Below are 22,933 nucleotides of genomic sequence, written 5' to 3'. Positions count from 1 at the left end.
CTTCCAACTGTGTTGAGACAAGGTAACACATCATAGACTTTTTTTTTTTAAATGCAGCTGCTTTAGTTTACTACAGCTGTCCCAATCAGTGTTGGTTGTTGCATTGTCCTTGTAATCTGTCTGTATGTATGTTGTTAATGATACAAACAGTGCTTGTGGCATAACATTTCTTGGGTGAATTAACCTAATTATTCAACAGCTGGCAGCTGCAGTAATTACTTTAAGATTATAATACATGATATCTGTTAAAATATAATTACTCTGATCTATGAACCAAATAATTAAAAGAAAAAAAAACATCATTCTTTAAAGCTCATTACTTTATTTCCTTTGAAAATTGTTAAATAATGACACCATATTAGAAGTGTATCCATCGAGTGACACTGTGTAATTGAAAGTTGTGTCTAGAGATATTAAAAGGTCAAAACAACATTTAATCAAACTTGGACCAAAAACTCCCATTCATTTATTTATTTATTTTTTCTAATAAAGAAAATAATTTTAAACACCAGCTACATAATTATGAAATAAAAAAAATGATTGCTGTAAATATATAAGAAAAGCATGAACTTTTTTTCAGAAAAAAATAATGTGGTTAATGATTTTAATTATTTATTAAGCAATTGACTAGTGCCTTCAGTTAATTCTCAACTCTACCTTATCCAGAAGCAAAGGAAAGAAGTGAAAATTATTATTGTCTTTTAATGCGTACAATTCATGAGATTAGCTGTGGTCTCGTCTTCGTAGTTCACTGAGTTGGCTTTAATGAAATCATTATTTGCTTCTATTTGTTTTAACACAAAACCGTTCATTAATTCAGAGAGAGAAAAGTGTTCGCTGATTATGGCACAGTACGTGCCCTAAACAATTTGGATCTTTTATGTTATGTTTTCACTGTCTGCCAGTCATCAGTAAAGAATGCAAGAGAAGTCCAGTTATTACTTGGCTTTTTTCCTCTGTACAATCACTTAGAAGGCTAATTAAGGGAGTCCTTAAATGTATTTTCAGCAAGATAACAAGAAGGGGATGATGCCTACAAGAGTTACTAACTGGAAAATTAGGTCTACCACCATTTCATTATTAAACAAATGTCAGATAGGGTTTTCTTTTAATGTAAAATAGAGCTAAGCAGGATAGTTGAATTGTGTGTGCCTCTTCTTTTATTTACATGTAGGATTTGTTACTATCTTCATTATAATGTCAATCACAGACTGTGGTACCAGATGTGGATCACTGACCAGGTTTTGAAGAAGATTTCGACCTTCAGCTTTTGCTTCATCTGAACACATGGCTTTTTTCCATAACTTCAAAAGAAACCCACCTTAGATGAAAAACAAAATTAAACAAGAGGTTGTTGATGAACCAAAAGCAATCTTAGTTGTTATGCAGAGTTTATACATTTTTTTTTAAATTTAAATGTATTTTACAGAGAAAAGTGATACAGCATATTGACTGGGCACATCCACGGATTGAGACATTTTCAGAAAAATCCAAAACCTGCCTTTTGTTACTATATGACCACCAGTGCCATAAATATACACATATCCACATACCCATTATAAAGCTTTTGCAAAAACTGCAATGTGCATGACTAGTTTAAATTCATATATATTTAAATTCAGTCTTTTGAGAATCCTTCCATTCAGAATTGTGAAAGTTTTGTGGCACATTTGAGCTCTTGCAGAGTCAACAGAACATTTTTAGAAAGGTTGGAAATAATTTAGTTTAATTGAATGCATTGCCCCTAGTAACCATCCCTGCTCATAGCGATAATAAGAATGAAAGTTTCCCAATTTGAGCTACCTTTAGGCCTTCATACTGATGAGCGCTCGTAATCAAAATGAGTGGAAACATCCATGTTTCCTTTTATGGGCAGCAAATGTCACCATGGGAAAGGCCTTTCTCTGTATACAAGAGAGATCTTTGTATGGTAATCGGAACTGAAATGAAAAACACTGAACATACATCCCATCCAAAGGACCCAGAGGACAGATAAATACACCAACATGACCTTCAGGTGCCATCAGTGACAACTGGAGGTAGATTGCGTCCATTTGGTTGAAGCCACCAAATGGTCTTAACCACCATTCTTCATGTTATATATTGTTCCATCTGTTTTGTAATTGTAAAGTAATATTATAATTTGTAGTGATGTGCTGTATTTTCAAGCTGAACGTTAGTTCAACTCGAACATCGGCCATTCGTGTGTTCGGCGAACACACAAACAGTAAGGGTGTTCAGTGTGCTGTTATCCTGCCGTAACCCACAATGCACTGTCAGGACGCAATGATTGCTATGGCCAATCACAGTGCATAATGATGTCACATGCCCTTGTGATGTCATCAAAGTATTTAAGAACTGTCATCCCAGCGCAGCTGTCAGATGGTGGGAGCCAGTGTCGAGAGCAGAGTGTTTTTTTTCTCTTTTTTCAGGTCGGAGGTAGCGGTGGGCATCTTCAAATTTTTAACATTTTTGTTTTTAATGAAGGACTTGTCAAAGACTGTCTACTTTAATTTTTTACACTACACTTTTTTTTGGTGGATGAGTAGCAGTACCATGTACCCCATACTCATTCACATATGGGGGGTCAGAATCTGGGGATCCCCTTGTTACGGGGGGCTTCCAGATTCCGATAAGCCCCCTTCCCACAGACCCCAACCACCACCGGCCATGATTGTGAGGAAGAGGCCCTTGTCCCCAGCCCCCTCTGCCCCAAAGCAACCCCCCATGTTGAGGGAATGTTGCCTGGCATGGTTCAGGAGGGGGGTGCTTGCTTGTCCCCCCTTTCCTGACCTGCAGGGCTGCATGCTCGAATATGAGTCTGGTATGGATTTTGGGGGGACCCCTACTTAATTTTTTTAAAAACTTTGGCGTGGGGGTTCTCCTCAAAATCCATACCCGAAGGGCTTGTATGGATGGGAGGTACCCCACATGTTTAAAAAACAATGTAATTGCCAGGCAATTAAACAATGTTTTTAGTAGCTGTGCGCTATCTGCATACTCAGATGCGGTAAGATATCGCTTGGCAAATTTTCCTAGGGAGGTGTTCAGCCCATCACTAATTATTTACATTTTAGGTGTCAACCTGTTGATTTAGGTACAGAGCTTGTTATGGTCATTACACAATAAGAGTCTATTCATAAACAAAGTACACTGATCCAGGTCAGTCTGCCTGTCCTCTAGCCCCCAATCCACATAATAGGCGCTGGTCTGGTCAGCAGCCGAATGGATACAAGTAACAGGGGATGACTGCACACTGATATAATGGAAAATCCAGTCACTTTATTGATGATTCAATCTTCAAAACATCACTAAAGAAGACAGGGTAGTTAAGGGGTTTCATGCAAATAACACTTATTCATAACCAGGGCCTATTCATACTTGTCTGTTGTCATGCAGCAACACTCAATCATTTTGTTGCATGAAAATGTATTTTCTGTCAAAATCCCATTCTTTCCTGTGTGGCTAGATGACACCTATGTGCTGCAGTTTAGTGCATTTTGAAAGAGAAACTATATGGTACCATTCAACCTGACACGGGCACTTAAGCATGCCACAGCACACACGAAACAGTGCAAATCCAGTGCTTACTGTCTTGCTGCAATATCATCAGTATAATATGAAAAAAAAATGGTAGCCAATGTTTGCTTCAAAAATTAAAGGTAAACACAATTACTAATTGTTCTTCATGCTTAATCCCAAGCACGCATTTCTTTTTTTGGCACATTCTCTACAGTACTAATATAGAGAGCAGTGAGTTTACAGCTTATCTCATACACTGTACAAAATGTTAAAGCGGAACTTCAGTCTAAACCTTTTTTAAATTTTGAATACAGTGCTGAAGATATAAAAACTCTGTCTACACACACTCATCGATGAAATATTAGTAAAGACTAAACAATATGTATTCAATAAAAGTATCTGATAGGCTAATAAGAAGACAACTGCAATTTTTCAAGTTAGTTGATTCCTCATTTACCCCATTTCTCTGCCAGTGTAATTTTCATGCATAAAAAATTTCTACACGATGGACTTGAGAATGTACTAAAATCGAAAATGTACTGTAACAAAAGAGTGAATGTTTCTTTTCCTTCAAATCTGCCTGCCTTTTCCTTAACTAATTTTTATTGGTACATTTGTCTGAGTGGCTGAACCATAGCATTTTCTACTAAAAATATAATGAATGTCTATGGAGAGTGCTGGACCTGTGTTTTTAAGCAGGTTTAATACTTCAACAGTCAGTTTTTTTTAATTCATTTTCTTTATTTAACCGCTTGCCGACCCGCCGCAGTGTTTTTACTGAGGCAGGGCGGCAGCTGTGCGCACAGCGCCGTCTTTTAACGTCGCTGTGCAAAACAGGTAGGGGGTGCGCGCCCGCCCTACCCGTCCTGCCGATCGAGGCAGCGGGTGTCCATCACCGGATCCCGGCGGGTGATTACCTGCCGGCTCCCGGCGATTACCGGTAATCACTGACAGATAGCACAACTGCAATGTTTACATTGCAGCTCTGCTATCTGTTGGTTCTGAGCACGCTGAATCTGAGAGAAGACTTTATCTCTCGGGATCAGAATGTTCCTGTGAAGTACACACCCCCGCCCACTAGTAAAACATTCCCCTCACACAGTTAACCCTTTCAGTGAATAAAACGTTAACCCCTTCCTCCCCAGTGCCATTAGTACAGTCAGTGTTTTTTTCTTGTACTGATCACTGTATTGGTGTCACTGGGGATGTCAGTGACCCCAAGTCAGTTCCCCCCCAGTGTCAAAATGTCCGCCGCAGTCCCGCCATGAGTCGCTGATCACTGTCATAAATCGCTGATCACCGCCATAAGTCGCTGATCGCCGCCATTAGTATAATAAAAAAAAAATCCCAGTATCTTTCCCGCCATTTGTAGACGCTATAACTTCCACGTAAACCAATTAATTTACACGTATTGGGATTTTTTTTTAGCAAAGACAAGTTGCAGAATACATTTTGACAGAAATTTATGACTACATTTAATTTTTACATTTTTTTGCTGTACATGTTTTATAGCAAAAAGTCCAAAATATTGTTTTTTTTTTTTTCAAAATTGTCAGCCTTTTTTTTTATAGTGCAAAAAAATAAAAAACGCACAGGCGATCAAATACCACCAAAAGAAAGCTCAATTTGTGGGAAAAAAAGGATGTAGATTTAATTTGGGTGCAGTGTTGCATGACCACACAATTGTCTGTTAAACTAGCACAGCGCTGTATAGCAAAAAAATGGCGTAAATTGCAGTATCTATACCATAGTTTTTAGACTCTATAACTTTCACACAAAGCAATCAATATACACTTATTGGGATTTTTGTTACCAAAAACATGTAGCAGGATACATTTTGGCCTAAATTTATAATTAACTTTGAGTTTACTATATATTTTTTATAGCTGAAAGTAAAAAATATAGTTTTTCTTCAAAATATTTGGTCTTTTTTTGTTTATAGCGTGAAAAATAAAAAGCGCACAGGTGATCAAATACCACCGAAAGAAAGCTCTATTTGTGTGAAAAAAAGACGTAAAGTTTGTTTGGATGCAGCATTGCATGACCGCGCAATTATCAGTTGAATTAGTGCAGTGCCGAGTAGCAAAAAGAGGCCTGGTAAGGAAGGGGGGTAAATCCTCAGGAGGGCAAGTGGTTAAACAAACAAAAAAAAGACGTTGGTCAGTAGCTCTTCCTCCACTCTCCCCCCCTTCTCCAGAACTCCCTGCTAGGCATGTGGGCTGGTCTCTGCATAGCAGGAGTCTATTTTTTAATGGAGCAAGGAACAAAAATATTACATTTAACCTCCCACTGGCATTATCTCTCCAAGATGCAGAAACTGTGTTTATACACAGTTTTAGCAGCATGAAGAGCTATTGTTGGCAGATTTGCCTGGCTTTACTATACTTCACTATACCAAGCCTGTGAAATTCTGTGGTTGTCAGGTCTGATGCTTCCACTAGGCAGCCGCCTAGGGCTCACTGCCACCTAGGGGTGCCTAGGCACAGCACAGGCTGGCACTCTCTGTGTGAGATGCCACCACATCATGAATGATCTTTCAGCTGAGGGAAGGGGCAGCAGAGGGGGAGGAAGATACAACAGAGGAATATGTCTGGGGCAATTGAGGTGGCTGAGCTGCCACTCCTTCCAATGTTCCTCTCAGACTCAGTCCCTTACTGCAAGCTGGCTGGTGGCTGCTGATCACTGTGCAGCTCCAGCCCTTCTCTTCCAATTCAACAGCAGAGGCAGAGCTGTGCTTGCGAAGGAAGTTATAGGTCTGACTCTGATGTCTCATGTCTGTGTAAGTGTGATCCAGCTGGACATCCATCATATGTGCATTGGGTCAGTTAGTGATGACATCACCATGATCTTACAGCCTGCTCTTCTAGTGCCTGCTGCTCTGTGTCAGTGGTGGTGTGTTGTGTTGGATCTGTCACTGTGTGGGATTGCTCAGTTCAAGTATTCTCTGTGTGTGTGTGTGGAGGCTGGACTGCCTGCTGTCACAGTGTTTTATCTCCCTTCTCCACTTATTTTTTCAAATTAAAAAAAATTAGCAGTTTCATGTTTTGTTGATTTAATATTTTCTACTGTTTTTAAATTTTTTTATTTATTTTGTTTTTGAGGGGCGGAGGGGGGGGGGCGCGAGTAGCTGGTCTTCCCTATTGTGCAAAATAGTCTAGCACCGGCCCTTGTGGTTGTTTATAAATCTTCAAATTTCATGTGGGTGAATATCAGTTAATTGTTCACTGGGCGAATTACCCAGCGGATTATTGATACATACTGTATACTCTTAAATGTTTTATTTAATTTTTTTGTGCAAGCAAAAAATATAATCTCCATAATGCCCATCATATGTAAAAGACGATACTGAGTCAAAAATAAATTCCAATTATATGCAGCCCTGGATCAGGTGAGCTAGCCAAACTAAAAACCTAAGCTAAAAACCACACCATTCCATTAGTACCATTTTTTAGACCTAAAATTGTTTTTCTACCTTTAGTGTATAAGGATACTTATTGGGGTTGCTTTACTAAAGGCTAACAGGCTGTTCACTTTGCAAGGGAATTTGTCCCAGAGCTTAGTGAATACAGTGAAGTATCACTTTGCAAAGAAGCACTTAGCAAAAAAAAAAATCTTGTACAGGACCTTATTTCACCTCTGGGGCAAATTCCTTTGCAAAGTGTACAGTCTATTTTCCTTTAGTAAATCAAACCTATTATGTGTAGCCTAATAGGCATTTAATGTATGTGTGTGCTGATCTTTTAATTTCTGTTTTTTTCATTTACGGAACCTTTTTTGGGCGTGGCGCGTCCTGCAATTTTGTTTTTGCAAAATTAGTGCTTTGCAGGGTGGAATAATGCCCTGCTCTTTTAGATGCCATTGAAATGAATGGCACCTGCAAATGCAATGGCACTTTTTCACACTTTTAAAGTGTGTTTTCAAATTGCAGGCAGAATTTAAAAAACTTAGTGTGAATGGAGCCTGAGACATTTTGCTGTGTTTTTTGTGCATTTCCCAATACTCAGGCAGAAATGTGCATTTCTGCTTACATTCCCAAAATGTTTAGGTGTGAATTTGCCTTAAGCAGGGGCGGACTGACCATTTGGAAACTCGGGCACTGCCCGAGGGCCCGGGGTCAGTAGGGAGCCCCATGAGATGCCCCTGGTACCTTTTTCATAGGCTTTTTTGAGTTTGGGCAAGGACACAGGGGCCCTATGATCCCCTATTGCCCAGGGGCCCCATGAGTTGTCAGTCCACCCCTGGCCTTAAGTAGTTACGTTGATATGTACAGTTTTACTAACACATGTCAAGTTGTAAAACTAGGTTCAGGCATTTGCTTTATCCTCCATCATGAGAGGTTAACAAAGTGAACAGGATGCAAGAAAAAATATTAGTTACATTAGAAATTACTCTCAGGTAAACATTACAATATTCACACAAAGTAATTTTATAAACTGTCTAATAACTGACCAGGGGCGGACTGACAACTCATGGGGCCCCCCGGGCAATAGGGGATCATGGAGCCCCTGTGTCCTTGCCCAAACTCAAAAAAGCCTATGAAAAAGGTACCAGGGGCATCTCATGGGGCCTCCTACTGATCCCGAGCCCTCGGGCAGTGCCCGAGTTTCCAAATGGTCAGTCTGCCCTGTAACTGACAATAGTGTATAGTTTGACCAAGACAATTATAAAATTGTCAGCATAGTTTAACCACTTCTGGACCGATTACTGTGTTTTTACTGTGGACAGGCGACCGACGGCACCGGATCTCGTACATGTACGTGATTCAGCATTTCTGTGTATAGGGCATATATATGTCATTCGGTACAGCAGGTCCTGGGCAATGATTTATGGCCGGAGCTTGTTCATCTACTTAGTGAGTCACAGTACAGAGCCCTGTGTTTACTAACAACACAGGACTCTGTACACAGACTATTATTATTATACAGTATTTATAAAGCGCCAACAGTTCGCTCAGCGCTGTACATTACAAAGGGGGACAGAACATGCGACAGTACAGTAACAATACAATGCAAAACACGAGGGGATTGAGGGCCCTGCTCTTTCAAGCTTACAATCTAGGAGATGTGGCTGTTTTTTCTCCCTGCAAACTAGAGAGAAAAAAAATGCCACATCTATTAGTAAAAGCAGCACATTTTACACACTACACCTATTGTTAGGCACACATCTAACCCTTTGATTGCCCAAGATGGTAACCCCTTCACAGCCAGTGTCTTTAGTACAGTGTAAAGTATTAGTACTGATCACTGTAATAGTGTCAATATTGATGTCAGTGTCAGTTATTGTCCCTCCCAGCCAGCGTGAACTAGCGCCAGATTGCCCTCAACACTATCAAGCTACTGATCATCGCCATTAAAAGTACAGCCTCATAGGAAGTAAATTCCAATATATATACCATAGTTTGTAGAAGCTGTAATTTTGCAACTTTTTTTTTACCAAAGATGTAGCAGAATACATTTTGCCCTACATTTATGAAGAAATTAGATTTTTTGATTTTTTTTAATTGGATATGTTTTATAACAGAAAGAAAATATTTTTTTTCAAAAATAAAAAAGTGAAGATCAACTACCACCAAAAGAAACTTTCTGCAATTGCCAGTTAAAGTAGTGCAGTGCCAAATAGTCGTGAACGGGGTAAAACTTTTCGGAGGTTAACCTCCCTGGCGGTATGATTATTTCAGATTTTTGGTGCTGAAAGCGGTACCATTTTTTTGCATGGAAATATGTATTTTTTTTATTGTAGGCTGTAATTTTTAGGAAAAACTCACTGAAATCTGTCCGAACAAGAGTCTAGTAAACATCCCGGGTATGATAAAATTTGAAACACAAAATCATAAATTATAATTTAATAAATAATCATAAAAATAATATAAAAATAATAAAAAATTTAATTCAATAATATAATCAAACCAAAAACACTGAAATGTGAAATAGAGCGCCAAGTTCGCACATCGCTGAGCTCAGTCGCAAAATTGTTTTCAGTTTCTGATGACGAATTTCCCCCACGAATCATTATCACTCAATTCTGCAAGTGGTTCTGATTTACTATCGCTGTTCTCTAGCTGATCTAAACCGCTTTTGACCTAAAGGGACACTTTTTGGACGCCATGGACATTTCTCAGTTTCCAGGCAGAAAGAACAGACAAAATGCAGGCAGGGCGCAGGACAAAGCACTAGGGACAATACGTATGTGAAATAGGTTGAAACAGCAATGTTTTACTGTGTAAAATGAAAAAAAAAAAAAATGACATTTTTTAAAATTTTTAAATTTTCCGCCGCCGGCGGCGGCGGCGCCCGTACGTCCCGACGTCACAGGGACAGGACACAGAAGCCGGATGCCAGCATCGGCCGGAGGAGATGGCCAGGGACGCTGCAGGGGACACATTGTGGGAGCGCAGGGTAAGGTAAGTGAAGAACACATGCCGGAGCAGTGCCGCATGGTATTCCCGAGTGTAGCTCGGGGTTACCGCTTTTGGTACTGAAATGTTACCCCGAGCTACACTCGGGAATACCGCCAAGGAGGTTAAGTGGACATGCAGTGTACACTGTAGGCTTTATTCAATAAAGCTATGCAAAGAGCAAAGCTTAAATGCTAAAACTTATATCAGTCTATATCAAATTCCACTTTACTTTACTGAAGCCAGGCCACTGAAAGATCATCTCTGCCTGGTTGTTTTGGGTTGCTGTACTTCACATTTTACTTGTTGCTTTATAAAATAGTGTGATAGAATACAATGTATTGTCATACAATATACATTATATTGCCAAAGGTATTGAGGCACCCCTCCAAATCATTGGATTCAGGTGTTCCAATCCTCCATGGCCATAGGTGTATAAAATCAAGCACCTAGGCATGCAAACTGCTTCTACAAACATTTGTGAAAGAATGGGTCGCTTTCAGGAGCTCAGTGAATTCAAGCGTGGTACAGGTTGCCACATGTGCAATAAGTCCATCCGTGACTTGCTACTATATATTCCATGGTCAACTGTTAGTAGTATTATAATAAAGTGGAAGCAGCTGGGAACAACAGCAACTCAGCCACAAAGTGGCAAAGTGGAAAATGACAGAGTGGGGTCAGTGCATGCTGAAGAGCACAGTGCGCACAAGTCCCCAACTGTCTGCAGAGTCAATAGCTAAAGACCTCCAAACTTCATGTGGCCTTCAGATTAGCACAACAACAGTGCATAGAGAGCTTCATGGAATGGGTTTCCTGGCCGAGCAGCTGCATCCAAACCTTACATCACCAAGTGCAATGCACTTGGTCAGATGCAGTGGTGTAAAGCACACTGCCACTGGACTCTAGAGCAGTGGAGAAGTGTTCTCTGGAGTGATGAATCACGGTTTTCTGTCAGGCAATCTGATGTATGTGTCTGAGTTTGGCGCTTGGCAGGAGAACAGTACTTACCTGACTGCATTGTGCCAAGTGTAATGTTTGGTGGAGGGGGGATTATGGTGTGGGGTTGTTTTTCAGGGGCTGGGCTTGGCCCCTTAGTTCCAGTGAAGGGATCTCTTAAGGCATCAGCATACCAAAACATTTTGGACAATTTCATGCTCCCAACTTTGTGGGAACAGTTTGGGGATGGCCCCTTCCTGCTCCAACATGACTAAGCACCAGTGTACAAAGCAAGGTTCATAAAGACATGGATGAGCGAGTTTGGGGTGGGGGAACTTGACTGGCCTGCACAGAGTCCTGACCTCAACACAATAGAACACCTTTGGGATGAATTAGAGTGGAAACTGCAAGCCAGGCCTTCTCATCCGACATCAGTGCCTGACTTCACAAATGTGCTTCTGGAAGAATGGTCAAACATTCCCATAGACATACTCCTAAACCTTGTGAACAGCCTTCTCAGAAGAGTTAAAGTTGTTATAGCTGCAATGAGTGTGATTTTTTTTTTTTTAGTAACCGGTGAATATGAAGGGAAATGAGAAATGTGAATTGCATGGAAATATTCCAAGAATAATTTTGGTATTACTTTCAAGTTTGTACAAAGTATATTTGACTAAATCAATTCTGAATATTACAGTTGAAGTGAAAACATTCAATAATTCATCTTGTAACATTAGGTCTGGAAACACAGCACTCAATTATCCATCAAACTAAAATAAAGCTTGGCATGCATTATTGCCATAAAACATGTACATAGTAAATCTTGCCTAAAATTATGTGTGATGGCTGCATTTAATTGGAGTTCTGCTGCACGTTGAACATAATTTATGATGTCAAGCATCTATTATCATGAAAAACAAAGGAAATGTGGTCAGGCTCACATGACAACTCGCTAAACCACAGGATGTGTGAAATAGAAAGAAAGGTTATTGGTGCTAATACAGAATCAATATATTAAATGTTAAAACATTTCAATCTTAACCCTGAGCTTCAGGGAACTACAAAACATAAATCACTTATGTTATCCATTAATATCATTGAATGTTTTTCATTTCAATATGCATAAGTAGCTGAATCTGACTTTATATCAGCTACCTTCAATCCCCTGCACAACAAAGATTGGAGAAGTGGCACTTTTAGCCTAAAAAGAGCTCAGATGATTACCATACTATCACTCAAAAAGGAATGGATCACATTTACAGGACAGGAGAGCACAAGGTTGTATTACTTAACTGTGATGTAGTCTGCATTGATAGCTCTACAGGAGGACCTGGAAAACAAGCCTAGCTGAACAGAGAAGTTTAGATTTACAATAAACACACACTTAGGGGGCTATTTAAAAAAAAAAAAAGAGCTGTGCGAACATGTCAATCATTTGTCCATCATCAACGTTACTGTAATTTGCCTTATACATTTTTTGCCTGGAATCGTCAATGCCATCTAGGCCCTGATTTACTACGAATTGAGTCTACCAGCAGACGCTGAACATTCAGGCAGACTAAATTCAATTAATCAAGACTTGTCAGTCTTCAGAAAGGCACCCAGCAAGCTGATTAAAAAGAGTCTACTTTCTAGACTCTTTCCTGTTCGTAAATACGAAATGACCTTGGGCACATTTCTAGATGCAATGCCGGATATGTTCGCTAGGTGGTGCACAACCACAGGCTTTGTCCTGTTGGAGTTTATCTGTTTGCATATGAGAATACTTATAATTTAAAACAAAAAGCACACCTATATTATAATTTTTTTTTTTTTCGCCGTTTCTTCAAAAATGATCAGCCAACTAATGCATTTCCTAATGAATGTCATACATTCTATTTTCAAATGTCAGACATTTTCACACTCATATCTCAAATAATTTGAATGTCTAGTTCTAATTTCCCAATATAATTATATATCTTCATTCTCTTTAATCATGTAACTATTCTACATTTCAGCTCAAACTCTGTCTCCTACAGTGGCTTAGTGGTTAGAACTCAGAAGTTACAGCACTTGGGTCAGGGGTTCTAATCCCTGTCATCGCTGCACCTGTCTGGAGTTTGCATGCTTTCTCTGCACAAGTGTGTTTCTGCCAACACTCCAAAGACATGCTGTTAGGTTAATTGGACCTAGTATATGTCTGAGTTTCTAAGTTTTAGATTGTAAGCTCCTTGACATTTTTGAATGGCCAAAATATGGAGATCAATTTCCAGTGCCAGGAATATTGATCAATCAATTAAGATTTTGGCTACTGACTAGAAAGTGGAAAGGGAGTGAATCTTACCTGCGTCCTGTTCTTCTGACAAGTTTGATACTTTCAAATTTCCTTCTTTGTTTCTCTTCTCTTAGGCTACGTTCACACTAGCTTTGTCAGCAGGCGTCAGACAGGCGTTTGGGAAGCATTTTTAACGCTTCCCAAATGCCTATGAAAATTCTGCACATGGCAGCACACAGTGCTGTTCAAACTGAAGCATTAGCGTTGCGTCATGCCAAAACTGGTGCCTCATGTTGAGTCAGGAGGAGTTGAAGCCTCCCATTCAAGTCTATGGTGCCACTCCTCAAATGCCTGGCAGGTGTTTGTGGTGAGGCTGCGATGCGGTTGCGAGGCGTTTAAAGAGCGTTATACCATTTAACTTCATTATAGGCATTGGTGGTGCAGTTTTAAAGCTTGGGAAATGCCTCAAACCCATGCATAGGGCGTTTGGGGAGCGTTTGAAGAGCGTTAAAAATGCTTCCCAAATGCCTGTCAAACACTATATGGGAGTTTGGCAAGAGTTAGAAATAAAGTCAAGTGTGAAAGAACCCTTAAACCTCTCTCCTTATACAACTTGACCCCCTCCCCCCATCACCTGTTCCATCTGCAAATCTATGTATCACCGCCCCACTCTTTTTATTTAACTATTTACTGATCAAGTTAATGTGTCATTTTCTATCAGCTACAGCTCAGATCTTGCATTATTTTGTGATTCCTGATTGCATCTCACCACTAGTCTGATTGAATTCACAATTCCTGGTCGGCCCAGTTCCCTTACTTATAATAACCTTTAGGGCCAGTGCACACATGTGTTTCAGTTGCTCCTGCATCCAAAACACACAGAAGGTTATATGGTTGTCAGTGTCATAGTTCATAGCTTGCAGTTCCAGTGCGTTGCAAGTGCTGCCAAAAAAGTCGAACAGGCTGCATTGTTTATGCATAGAACCGTACAGGAACGCGGTAAAACGTCCTGGAACGCACTAAAACGCACATGTCCCTAATTGAATTGAAGAAAAAGAGAGGGGAAAAAATAACTGGAATGCATAAAAAAATGCACTGGAACACGTCAAAAACACATCCAAATGCACTGGAACGCTAAACATGCATCAAAAAAGCGCATGCAAAAACGCATCTGGAACACATCTAGACTGTGTTTCTAACTGGCCCTTAGGACTTGTTCACACCATTTGTGGTGCAGAAACGCATGCAAGAGCACACATTTTTTGGACAGCAGCAACAAGTAGGTACAGTCAACTTCTTGGTGGGAAAAAAAAAAAGAAAAGCAGGATTGATGTTGCTAAAATAGAACGGTCCTGCTCATAAGAGCTTACAATCTAAAGAATATACTAATGAACTGTGCTTTCACAGGTTACAGCAGGAAACAAAAGGTTAATATGAATCAAGCAGCATTTTCAGGGTCATAAAATTAACACACACCATCACTTAGTAGGATTATCTATCCACAAAACAGGCTGCAGACCTTACACCCCAGTCACATTAAAGCTGATTTAGAAATCGTGCGACTTACAGTAAAGTTGCCATTGTCCTTGCGATTTGCAAGACATCTGACATAGATATCTATGCAAATTGCCACAAAAAGCCTGGTATGGTTCAGGACCTGCCGGGCTGCATGCTCGGATAAGGGTCTGGTATGGTTTTTGGGGGGGCCTACACCATTTTTTTTTTTAATTTTGGCGTAGAAGTTCCCCTCTAAATCCATACCAGACCTGAACGGCTTGGTGTGGATGGGGGGGGGGGGACCCCAAGCTGTGTTTTTAATTTTTTAATTATTTTTTTAATTGCCAGCAATTCTTTTACCTTCAGCTGTCAGTGGGGAACTCCGCTGACAGTGGAAACATGAACGCTGCATTGGTTTTCACTACTAAAACGCCGCATGACTTGATAAAATAACTCATGCGGTATTTTAGTAGTGACAACTATGTGTTAATGTTTCAGCTGTCAGCAGGGTTCCCCACTGACAGCTGAATGTAAAAGAATTACCGGCAATTAATAAAATACTAAAACAAATGACATGGGGGTCCCCCCTCCCATCCATACCAAGCCCTTCGGGTCTGGAATGGATCTTGAGGGGAAGCCCCACGTCAAAATAAGAAAAAAACAGCGTGGGCCCCCCCAAATCCAGACCAGACGTTTATCTGAGCATACCAGACCACATTCCCTCAACATGGGGGGGTGCTTTGGGGCAGAGGGGCTCCCTCCCAAAGCACCTTGTCCCCATGTTGATGGGGACAAGGGCTTCTTCCCCATGTTGATGGGGACAAGGGCTTATTCCCCACAACCCTGGCTGGTGGTTGTGGGGGTCTGCAGGCGGGGGGCTTATCAGAATCTGGAAGCCCCCCTACATGAATGAGTATGGGGTACATGGTACCGCTGCTCATTCACAAAAAAACAAAAAGTGTAGTGTAAAAAAAGACAGGACACGGTTTTTGACAAGTCCTTTAATAAAAGAGAAATCTAAAAGAATGTCCCCCAAAGTAAATCCAACGTCAATCACGATGTGAGCCGCTTGCGACCCGAAAAAAGAAAAAAAAAAGGTTCAATTCCCAACGATGGCTTCCAGCACTCTGCTGTAAGCTTGGTTGACAGCTCTTAAATATGTAAGGGGCGGGGCCACCCGGGGATATCATCTAAGTGACCACGCCCCATGTGACATCATTGATCCGGGTCTCCGGCAGCTTACATTGTGATTGACTTGGATCTACTGTACTTCAGGAGACATTCTTTTAGATTTTTTTTTTAATAAAGGACTTGTCAAAGACCGTGTCCTGTCTTTTTTATGCTACACTTTTTGTTTTTTGTGAATGAGTAGCGGAACCATGCACCCCATACTCATTCACGTTTCATTATCCAGATTCTGATAAGCCCCCGCCCGCAGGCCCCCACAACCACTGGCCAGGGTTGTGGGGAAGAGGCCCTTGTCCCCATCAACATGGGGACAAGGTGCTTTGGGGGGGACCATGTTGAGGGCATGTGGCCTGGTATGGTTCAGGAGGGGGGGTACCCGCTCGTTCCCCCCCCCTTTTCTGACCTGCCGGGCTGCATGCTCGGATAAGGGTCCGGTAAGGATTTGGGGGGGGGGACCCACTCCATTTTTTTTTTATATTGGCATGGGGCTACCCCTTAAGATCCATGGATCTTATGGATGTGAGGGGGGACCCCATGCCGTTTTTTTTTTAAAATTGCCAACCTTATATATATATATATATATATATATATATATATATATATATATATAATATAGACCTTAAAAATATGTAAAACCATTACAGCAATAATTATAAAGGATAAGAAACAAAAACAGAATCAATAGAACTAAGGACATCAAATTAGAATACATAAAGATATGCCTAGCTACAAATAATGCTGTTTGTTAAACACAGTAGATGCGATCGAGTGACGTCTTGCAGAGGACTCCACACGGAGATTTACTATTAAACAGCGTCTAAAAAGAAAGTGCCCACCACAGACGGCTAAATTTTGTCCTGCACATGCTCATTTCTATCCCTGCATAGACGCTGGAAAAGCGTCTAGTTCTTGACTGTCATGCATTCCCTTAAAAAACAATTTTTTACCCATTGAAAAATTTTTTGAAATGTAAGATATTGTTTTAAGCGAAGTCCAGATATTTTAGAAAGCAAATTTCAATGTCAACATGTTTCTGCAGTGATTTTTCATTGTGTTAGACGTGCTTCTAGCATGTCTGCTTTCTTAGACTGATTCCTGGGTTGTGCCTGGTTAGTAAATTCGCTTTCGAGTCTACTTGTCCCCACCCCTCCCCTGCTGCCATGGCAGCGGAACGCGAGCACACAGGGCCCACAGTGTCTGAGGATGGACGTTGGCGCAGACAGGCAGAGACCAGCTGACTACATAGGTGGTTTTTATAGTACGTTATTTTGGCCTCCCTCTCAGCAGGTGTGAAAAAGGCCACCATTTTGGAACGGTAGCGAGGGTCCAACAAGGTGGACAGCCAAAAGTCATCCCTCTGTCTGATGGTTATTATTCGGCTGTCGGTACGCAAGCAAGCGAGCATGCTATGGGCCATTTGTGCCAAGGAATGCGAGGGACTCCCTGCCTCCATCTCCACAGCATACTGCCACGGTGCGTCTGGGTCCTCTGTCTCCTCTTCTTCTTCCTCTACCAGATGCTCCTGCTCCTCCACTCCTGTCCGCTGAGTGGAAAAAAAACCCATTTCACTCAATAATTCCTGAGCACCAATGTCCTCCTCTACCTCCTCCTCTTCTTCCTGTCCTGCCCCCACAGGGGTCATGTGGCGTTGAGATCTGTGCGCCACGTCTACCGCACACTGACAAGCCATTGTTAACAGCATTTGTTCCAGGACGTGCAACAGAGGAATGACGTCGTTCATCCCATAGTCCTGCCGACTCACGAATAGCGTGGCCTCCTCAAAGGGCCTGAGCAAGCGCAGGTGTCACGCATGAGCTGCCAATGGCTGACATCTAAGTTACACAGGGAGTACCTTTATCCGCTTTTAACATCAGGAAATCTGTGATGGCCTTTTGCTGTTCGTAAAGGCGGTCTAACATATGTAGGGTTGAATTCCATCTTGTTGCAACGTCACAGCATGAGGAGTCGGTACGGGGGCCCATGGCAGATTAAGGGCCTGGCAGCAGCAATGGGAGGCCCGTAATCTGCCAGCACCCTATGCCAAAAAATTCAACACACCAGCAGTGTGTGAGGAGACCTGAAAGTGGCACATGGCAGAGTGTGGCGATGGAGACAGCAGCAATGGGAGGCCGTACAGGGACCCATGAGAGACTCTGGGCCTGGCAGCAGCATGAGGAGGCGGTATAGGGGCCCATGGCAGATTAGGGGCCTGGCAGCAGCTATAGGAGGCCCGTAATCTGCCAGCACCCTATGTCAAAAAATTAAACACACCAGCAGTGTGAGGAGACCTGAAAGTGGCACATGGCATGAGACACTGTGGACCTGGCAGCAGCATGAAAAGGCGGTACAGGGGCCCATGGCAGATTAGGGGCCTGGCAGCAGCTATGGGAGGCCCGTAATCTGCAAGCACCCTATGTCAAAAAATTCAACACACCAGCAGTGTGAAGAGACCTGAATGTGGCACATGGCAGAGTGTGGCGATGGAGACAGCAGCAATGGGAGGCCATACAGGGACCCATGACAGACTCTGGACTTGGCAGCAGCATGAGGAGGCGGTATAGGGGCCCATGGCAGATTAGGGGCCTGGCAGCAGCTATGGGAGGCCCGTAATCTGCCAGCACCCTATGTCAAAAAATTCAACACACCAGCAGTGTGTGAGGAGACCTGAAAGTGGCACATGGCAGAGTGTGGCGATGGAGACAGCAGCAATGGGAGGCCGTACAGGGACCCATGAGAGACTCTGGACCTGGCAGCAGCATGAGGAGGCGGTATATAGGGTCCTATGGCAGATTAGGGGCCTGGCAGCAGCTATAGGAGGCCCGTAATCTGCCAGCACCCTATGTCAAAAAATTCAACACACCAGCAGTGTGTGAGGAGACCTGAAAGTGGCACATGGCAGAGTGTGGCGATGGAGACAGCAGCAATGGGAGGCCGTACAGGGACCCATGAGAGACTCTGGACCTGGCAGCAGCATGAGGAGGCGGTATATAGGGGCCTATGGCAGATTAGGGGCCTGGCAGCAGCTATGGGAGGCCCGTAATCTGCCAGCACCCTATGTCAAAAAATTCAACACACCAGCAGTGTGAAGAGACCTGAATGTGGCACATGGCAGAGTGTGGCGATGGAGACAGCAGCAATGGGAGGCCGTACAGGGACCCATGAGAGACTCTGGACTTGGCAGCAGCATGAGGAGGCGGTATATAGGGGCCCATGGCAGATTAGGGGCCTGGCAGCAGCTATGGGAGGCCCGTAATCTGCCAGGACCCTATGTCAAAAAATTCAACACACCAGCAGTGTGTGAGGAGACCTGAAAGTGGCACATGGCAGAGTGTGGCGATGGAGACAGCAGCAATGGGAGGCCGTACAGGGACCCATGAGAGACTCTGGACCTGGCAGCAGCATGAGGAGGCGGTATAGGGGCCCATGGCAGATTAGGGGCCTGGCAGCAGCTATAGGAGGCCCGTAATCTGCCAGCACCCTATGTCAAAAAATTCAACACACCAGCAGTGTGAGGAGACCTGAAAGTGGCACATGGCAGAGTGTGGCGATGGAGACAGCAGCAATGGGAGGCCGTACAGGGACCCATGAGAGACTCTGGACCTGGCAGCAGCATGAGGAGGCGGTATAGGGGCCCATGGCAGATTAGGGGCCTGGCAGCAGCTATAGGAGGCCCGTAATCTGCCAGCACCCTATGTCAAAAAATTCAACACACCAGCAGTGTGAGGAGACCTGAAAGTGACACATGGCATGAGACACTGTGGACCTGGCAGCAGCATGAGGAGGCGGTACAGGGGCCCATGGCAGATTAGGGGCCTGGCAGCAGCTATGGGAGGCCCGTAATCTGCCAGCACCCTATGTCAAAAAATTCAACACACCAGCAGTGTGAAGAGACCTGAATGTGGCACATGGCAGAGTGTGGCGATGGAGACAGCAGCAATGGGAGGCCGTACAGGGACCCATGAGAGACTCTGGACTTGGCAGCAGCATGAGGAGGCGGTATATAGGGGCCCATGGCAGATTAGGGGCCTGGCAGCAGCTATAGGAGGCCCGTAATCTGCCAGCACCCTATGTCAAAAAATTCAACACACCAGCAGTGTGTGAGCAGACCTGAAAGTGGCACATGGCAGAGTGTGGCGATGGAGACAGCAGCAATGGGAGGCCGTACAGGGACCCATGAGAGACTCTGGACCTGGCAGCAGCATGAGGAGGCGGTATAGGGGCCCATGGCAGATTAGGGGCCTGGCAGCAGCTATAGGAGGCCCGTAATCTGCCAGCACCCTATGTCAAAAAATTCCACACACCAGCAGTGTGAGGAGACCTGAAAGTGGCACATGGCATGAGACACTGTGGACCTGGCAGCAGCATGAGGAGGCGGTACAGGGGCCCATGGCAGATTAGGGGCCTGGCAGCAGCTATGGGAGGCCCGTAATCTGCCAGCACCCTATGTCAAAAAATTCAACACACCAGCAGTGTGTGAGGAGACCTGAAAGTGGCACATGGCAGAGTGTGGCGATGGAGACAGCAGCAATGGGAGGCCGTACAGGGACCCATGAGAGACTCTGGACCTGGCAGCAGCATGAGGAGGCGGTATATAGGGGCCTATGGCAGATTAGGGGCCTGACAGCAGCTATAGGAGGCCCGTAATCTGCCAGCACCCTATGTCAAAAAATTCAACACACCAGCAGTGTGTGAGGAGACCTGAAAATGGCACATGGCAGAGTGTGGCGATGGAGACAGCAGCAATGGGAGGCCGTACAGGGACCCATGAGAGTCTCTGGACCTGGCAGCAGCATGAGGAGGCGGTATATAGGGGCCTATGGCAGATTAGGGGCCTGGCAGCAGCTATAGGAGGCCCGTAATCTGCCAGCACCCTATGTCAAAAAATTCAACACACCAGCAGTGTGTGAGGAGACCTGAAAGTGGCACATGGCAGAGTTTGGCGATGGAGACAGCAGCAATGGGAGGCCGTACAGGGACCCATGAGAGACTCTGGACCTGGCAGCAGCATGAGGAGGCGGTATATAAGGGGCCCATGGCAGATTAGGGGCCTGGCAGCAGCTATGGGAGGCCCGTAATCTGCCAGCACCCTATGTCAAAAAATTGAACACACCAGCAGTGTGAGGAGACCTGAAAGTGGCACATGGCATAAGAGACTGTGGACCTGGCAGCAGCATGAGGAGGCGGTATAGGGGCCCATGGCAGATTAGGGGCCTGGCAGCAGCTATGGGAGGCCCGTAATCTGCCAGCACCCTATGACAAAAAATGGAACACACCAGCAGTGTGTGAGGAGACCTGAAAGTGGCACATGTTTGAGGCATGATTCATGGCGGATTTAGTCAGTTGTGTCAGGAACTGGTGGTTTGAAATCCAGACTAATCCACGCCTGATTCATTTTCACAAACGTGAGTCTCTCCACACTTTGGGTGGACAGTCGTGTCCTCCGCGGAGTTACAATACCTCCTGGCGCACTAAACACGCGCTCCGATGTCACGCTACTGGCCGGGCATGACAGCCTTTCAAGGGCAAATTCAGCTAGTTGGGGCCAAAGGTCAAGTTTCTTTGCCCAGTAGTCAAGGGGATTGTCTACCTCGGTTGGCAGGGTGCTGTCCAAGTAGGCCCAAGCCTGTTGTTTGAGGTCCTGCTCCAGGTCCACCTGATGCTGCTGCTGCTGCGGCTGGTTAGTAGTTTCCTCACTGCGCTGGTAAAGAAAGCTACTCATCATCGACTGCAGACTGAGGCAGCCGCTGCTGGTGGAGCTGCCACTGCTCCTACCACCCCACCCCTCCCCTGCTGCCATGGCAGCGGAACGCGAGCGCACAGGGCCCACAGTGTCTGAGGATGGACGTTGGCGCAGAAAGGCAGAGACCAACTGACTACATAGGTGGTTTTTATAGTACGTTATTTTGGCCTCCCTCTCAGCAGGTGTGAAAAAGGCCACCATTTTTGAACGGTAGCGAGGGTTCAACAAGGTGGACAGCCAAAAGTCATCCCTCTGTCTGATGGTTATTATTCGGCTGTCGCTACGCAAGCAAGCGAGCATGCTATGGGCCATTTGTGCCAAGGAATGCGAGGGACTCCCTGCCTCCATCTCCACAGCATACTGCCACGGTGCGTCTGGGTCCTCTGTCTCCTCCTCCTCCTCCTCTACCAGATGCTCCTGCTCCTCCACTCCTGTCCGCTGAGTGGAAAAAAAACCCATTTCACTCAATAATTCCTGAGCACAAATGTCCTCCTCTACCTCCTCTTCTTCTTCCTGTCCTGCCCCCACAGGGGTCATGTGGCGTTGAGATCTGTGCGCCACGTCTACCGCACCCTGACCAGCCATTGTTAACAGCATTTGTTCCAGGACGTGCAACAGAGGAATGACGTCGTTCATCCCATAGTCCTGCCGACTCACGAATAGCGTGGCCTCCTCAAAGGGCCTGAGCAAGCGGCAGGTGTCACGCATGAGCGGCCAATGGCTGACATCAAAGTTACTCAGGGGAGTACCTTTATCCGCTTGTAACATCAGGAAATCGGTGATGGCCTTTCGCTGTTCGTAAAGGCGGTCTAACATGTGTTGGGTTGAATTCCACCTTGTTGCAACGTCGCAGATCAGGCGATGCTGTGCAATTCCGTTCTGCCGCTGCAGCTCAAGGAGGGTGTGCTTTGCGGTGTAGGAATGGCTGAAATGCATGCAAAGTTTACGTGACATTTTAAGGATGTCTTGCAGTGGGATGGTGGATTTTAGGAACCGCTTGACAACCAGATTGAACACGTGAGCCATGCATGGCGCATGGCACAACCTTCCTTGACGCAGAGCAGACACCATGTTCTTTCCGTTGTCGGTCAACATGGTTCCGATTTTGAGTTTGCGCGGAGACAGCCATCTGTCGATTTCTCTGTTCATTACACTGAGAAGTTCCTCCCCTGTGTGACTACGTTTGCCAAGGCATACCAGGTGCAGCACAGCGTGACACCGTTGCGCCCTGCACATGTGATATGCCGGTCGGGTAATGGGACTTGGCACAGGGGTGGCGGCTGAGGACACGGCGGAAGAAGAGGTGGTAGAGGCGGACATCTTTGCCGGACCAAGGACGTGCAAACGTGGAGGCAAAAGCGGCGTGACCTGTCCAAGTTGCTGGTGCGGCTGTGACGGCACCACG

At 44.4% G+C, this 22,933-nt stretch overlaps 1 protein-coding gene across 3 annotated transcripts in view; it reads right to left on the bottom strand.

Annotated features, from left to right (window-relative positions):
- The window catches only part of CUNH6orf58 (chromosome unknown C6orf58 homolog), a 101,954-nt gene that overhangs the window by 5,728 nt on the left and 73,293 nt on the right, over nucleotides 1-22,933 (bottom strand). For 2 of the 3 annotated variants that reach the window (XM_089686462.1, XM_089686464.1), the window contains exon 6: nucleotides 303-1,321. In XM_089686462.1, coding sequence (XP_089542588.1) covers nucleotides 1,161-1,321 — 161 coding nt within the window. In that variant the 3' untranslated portion in view covers nucleotides 303-1,160. Of the gene's footprint in view, nucleotides 1-302; nucleotides 1,322-22,933 lie in introns of those variants that run through there. The other variant, XM_089686463.1, reaches the window with a different exon arrangement.

The sequence above is a fragment of the Staurois parvus genome, unplaced genomic scaffold (genome assembly GCF_062004578.1).
Source record: "Staurois parvus isolate SC_StPar_1 unplaced genomic scaffold, SC_StPar_1.0 ptg000397l, whole genome shotgun sequence".
Lineage (NCBI taxonomy): Eukaryota > Metazoa > Chordata > Amphibia > Anura > Ranidae > Staurois > Staurois parvus.
The sequence above is the reverse complement of the archived record's forward strand: the minus strand, read 5'-3'. Positions and strand labels throughout refer to the sequence as shown.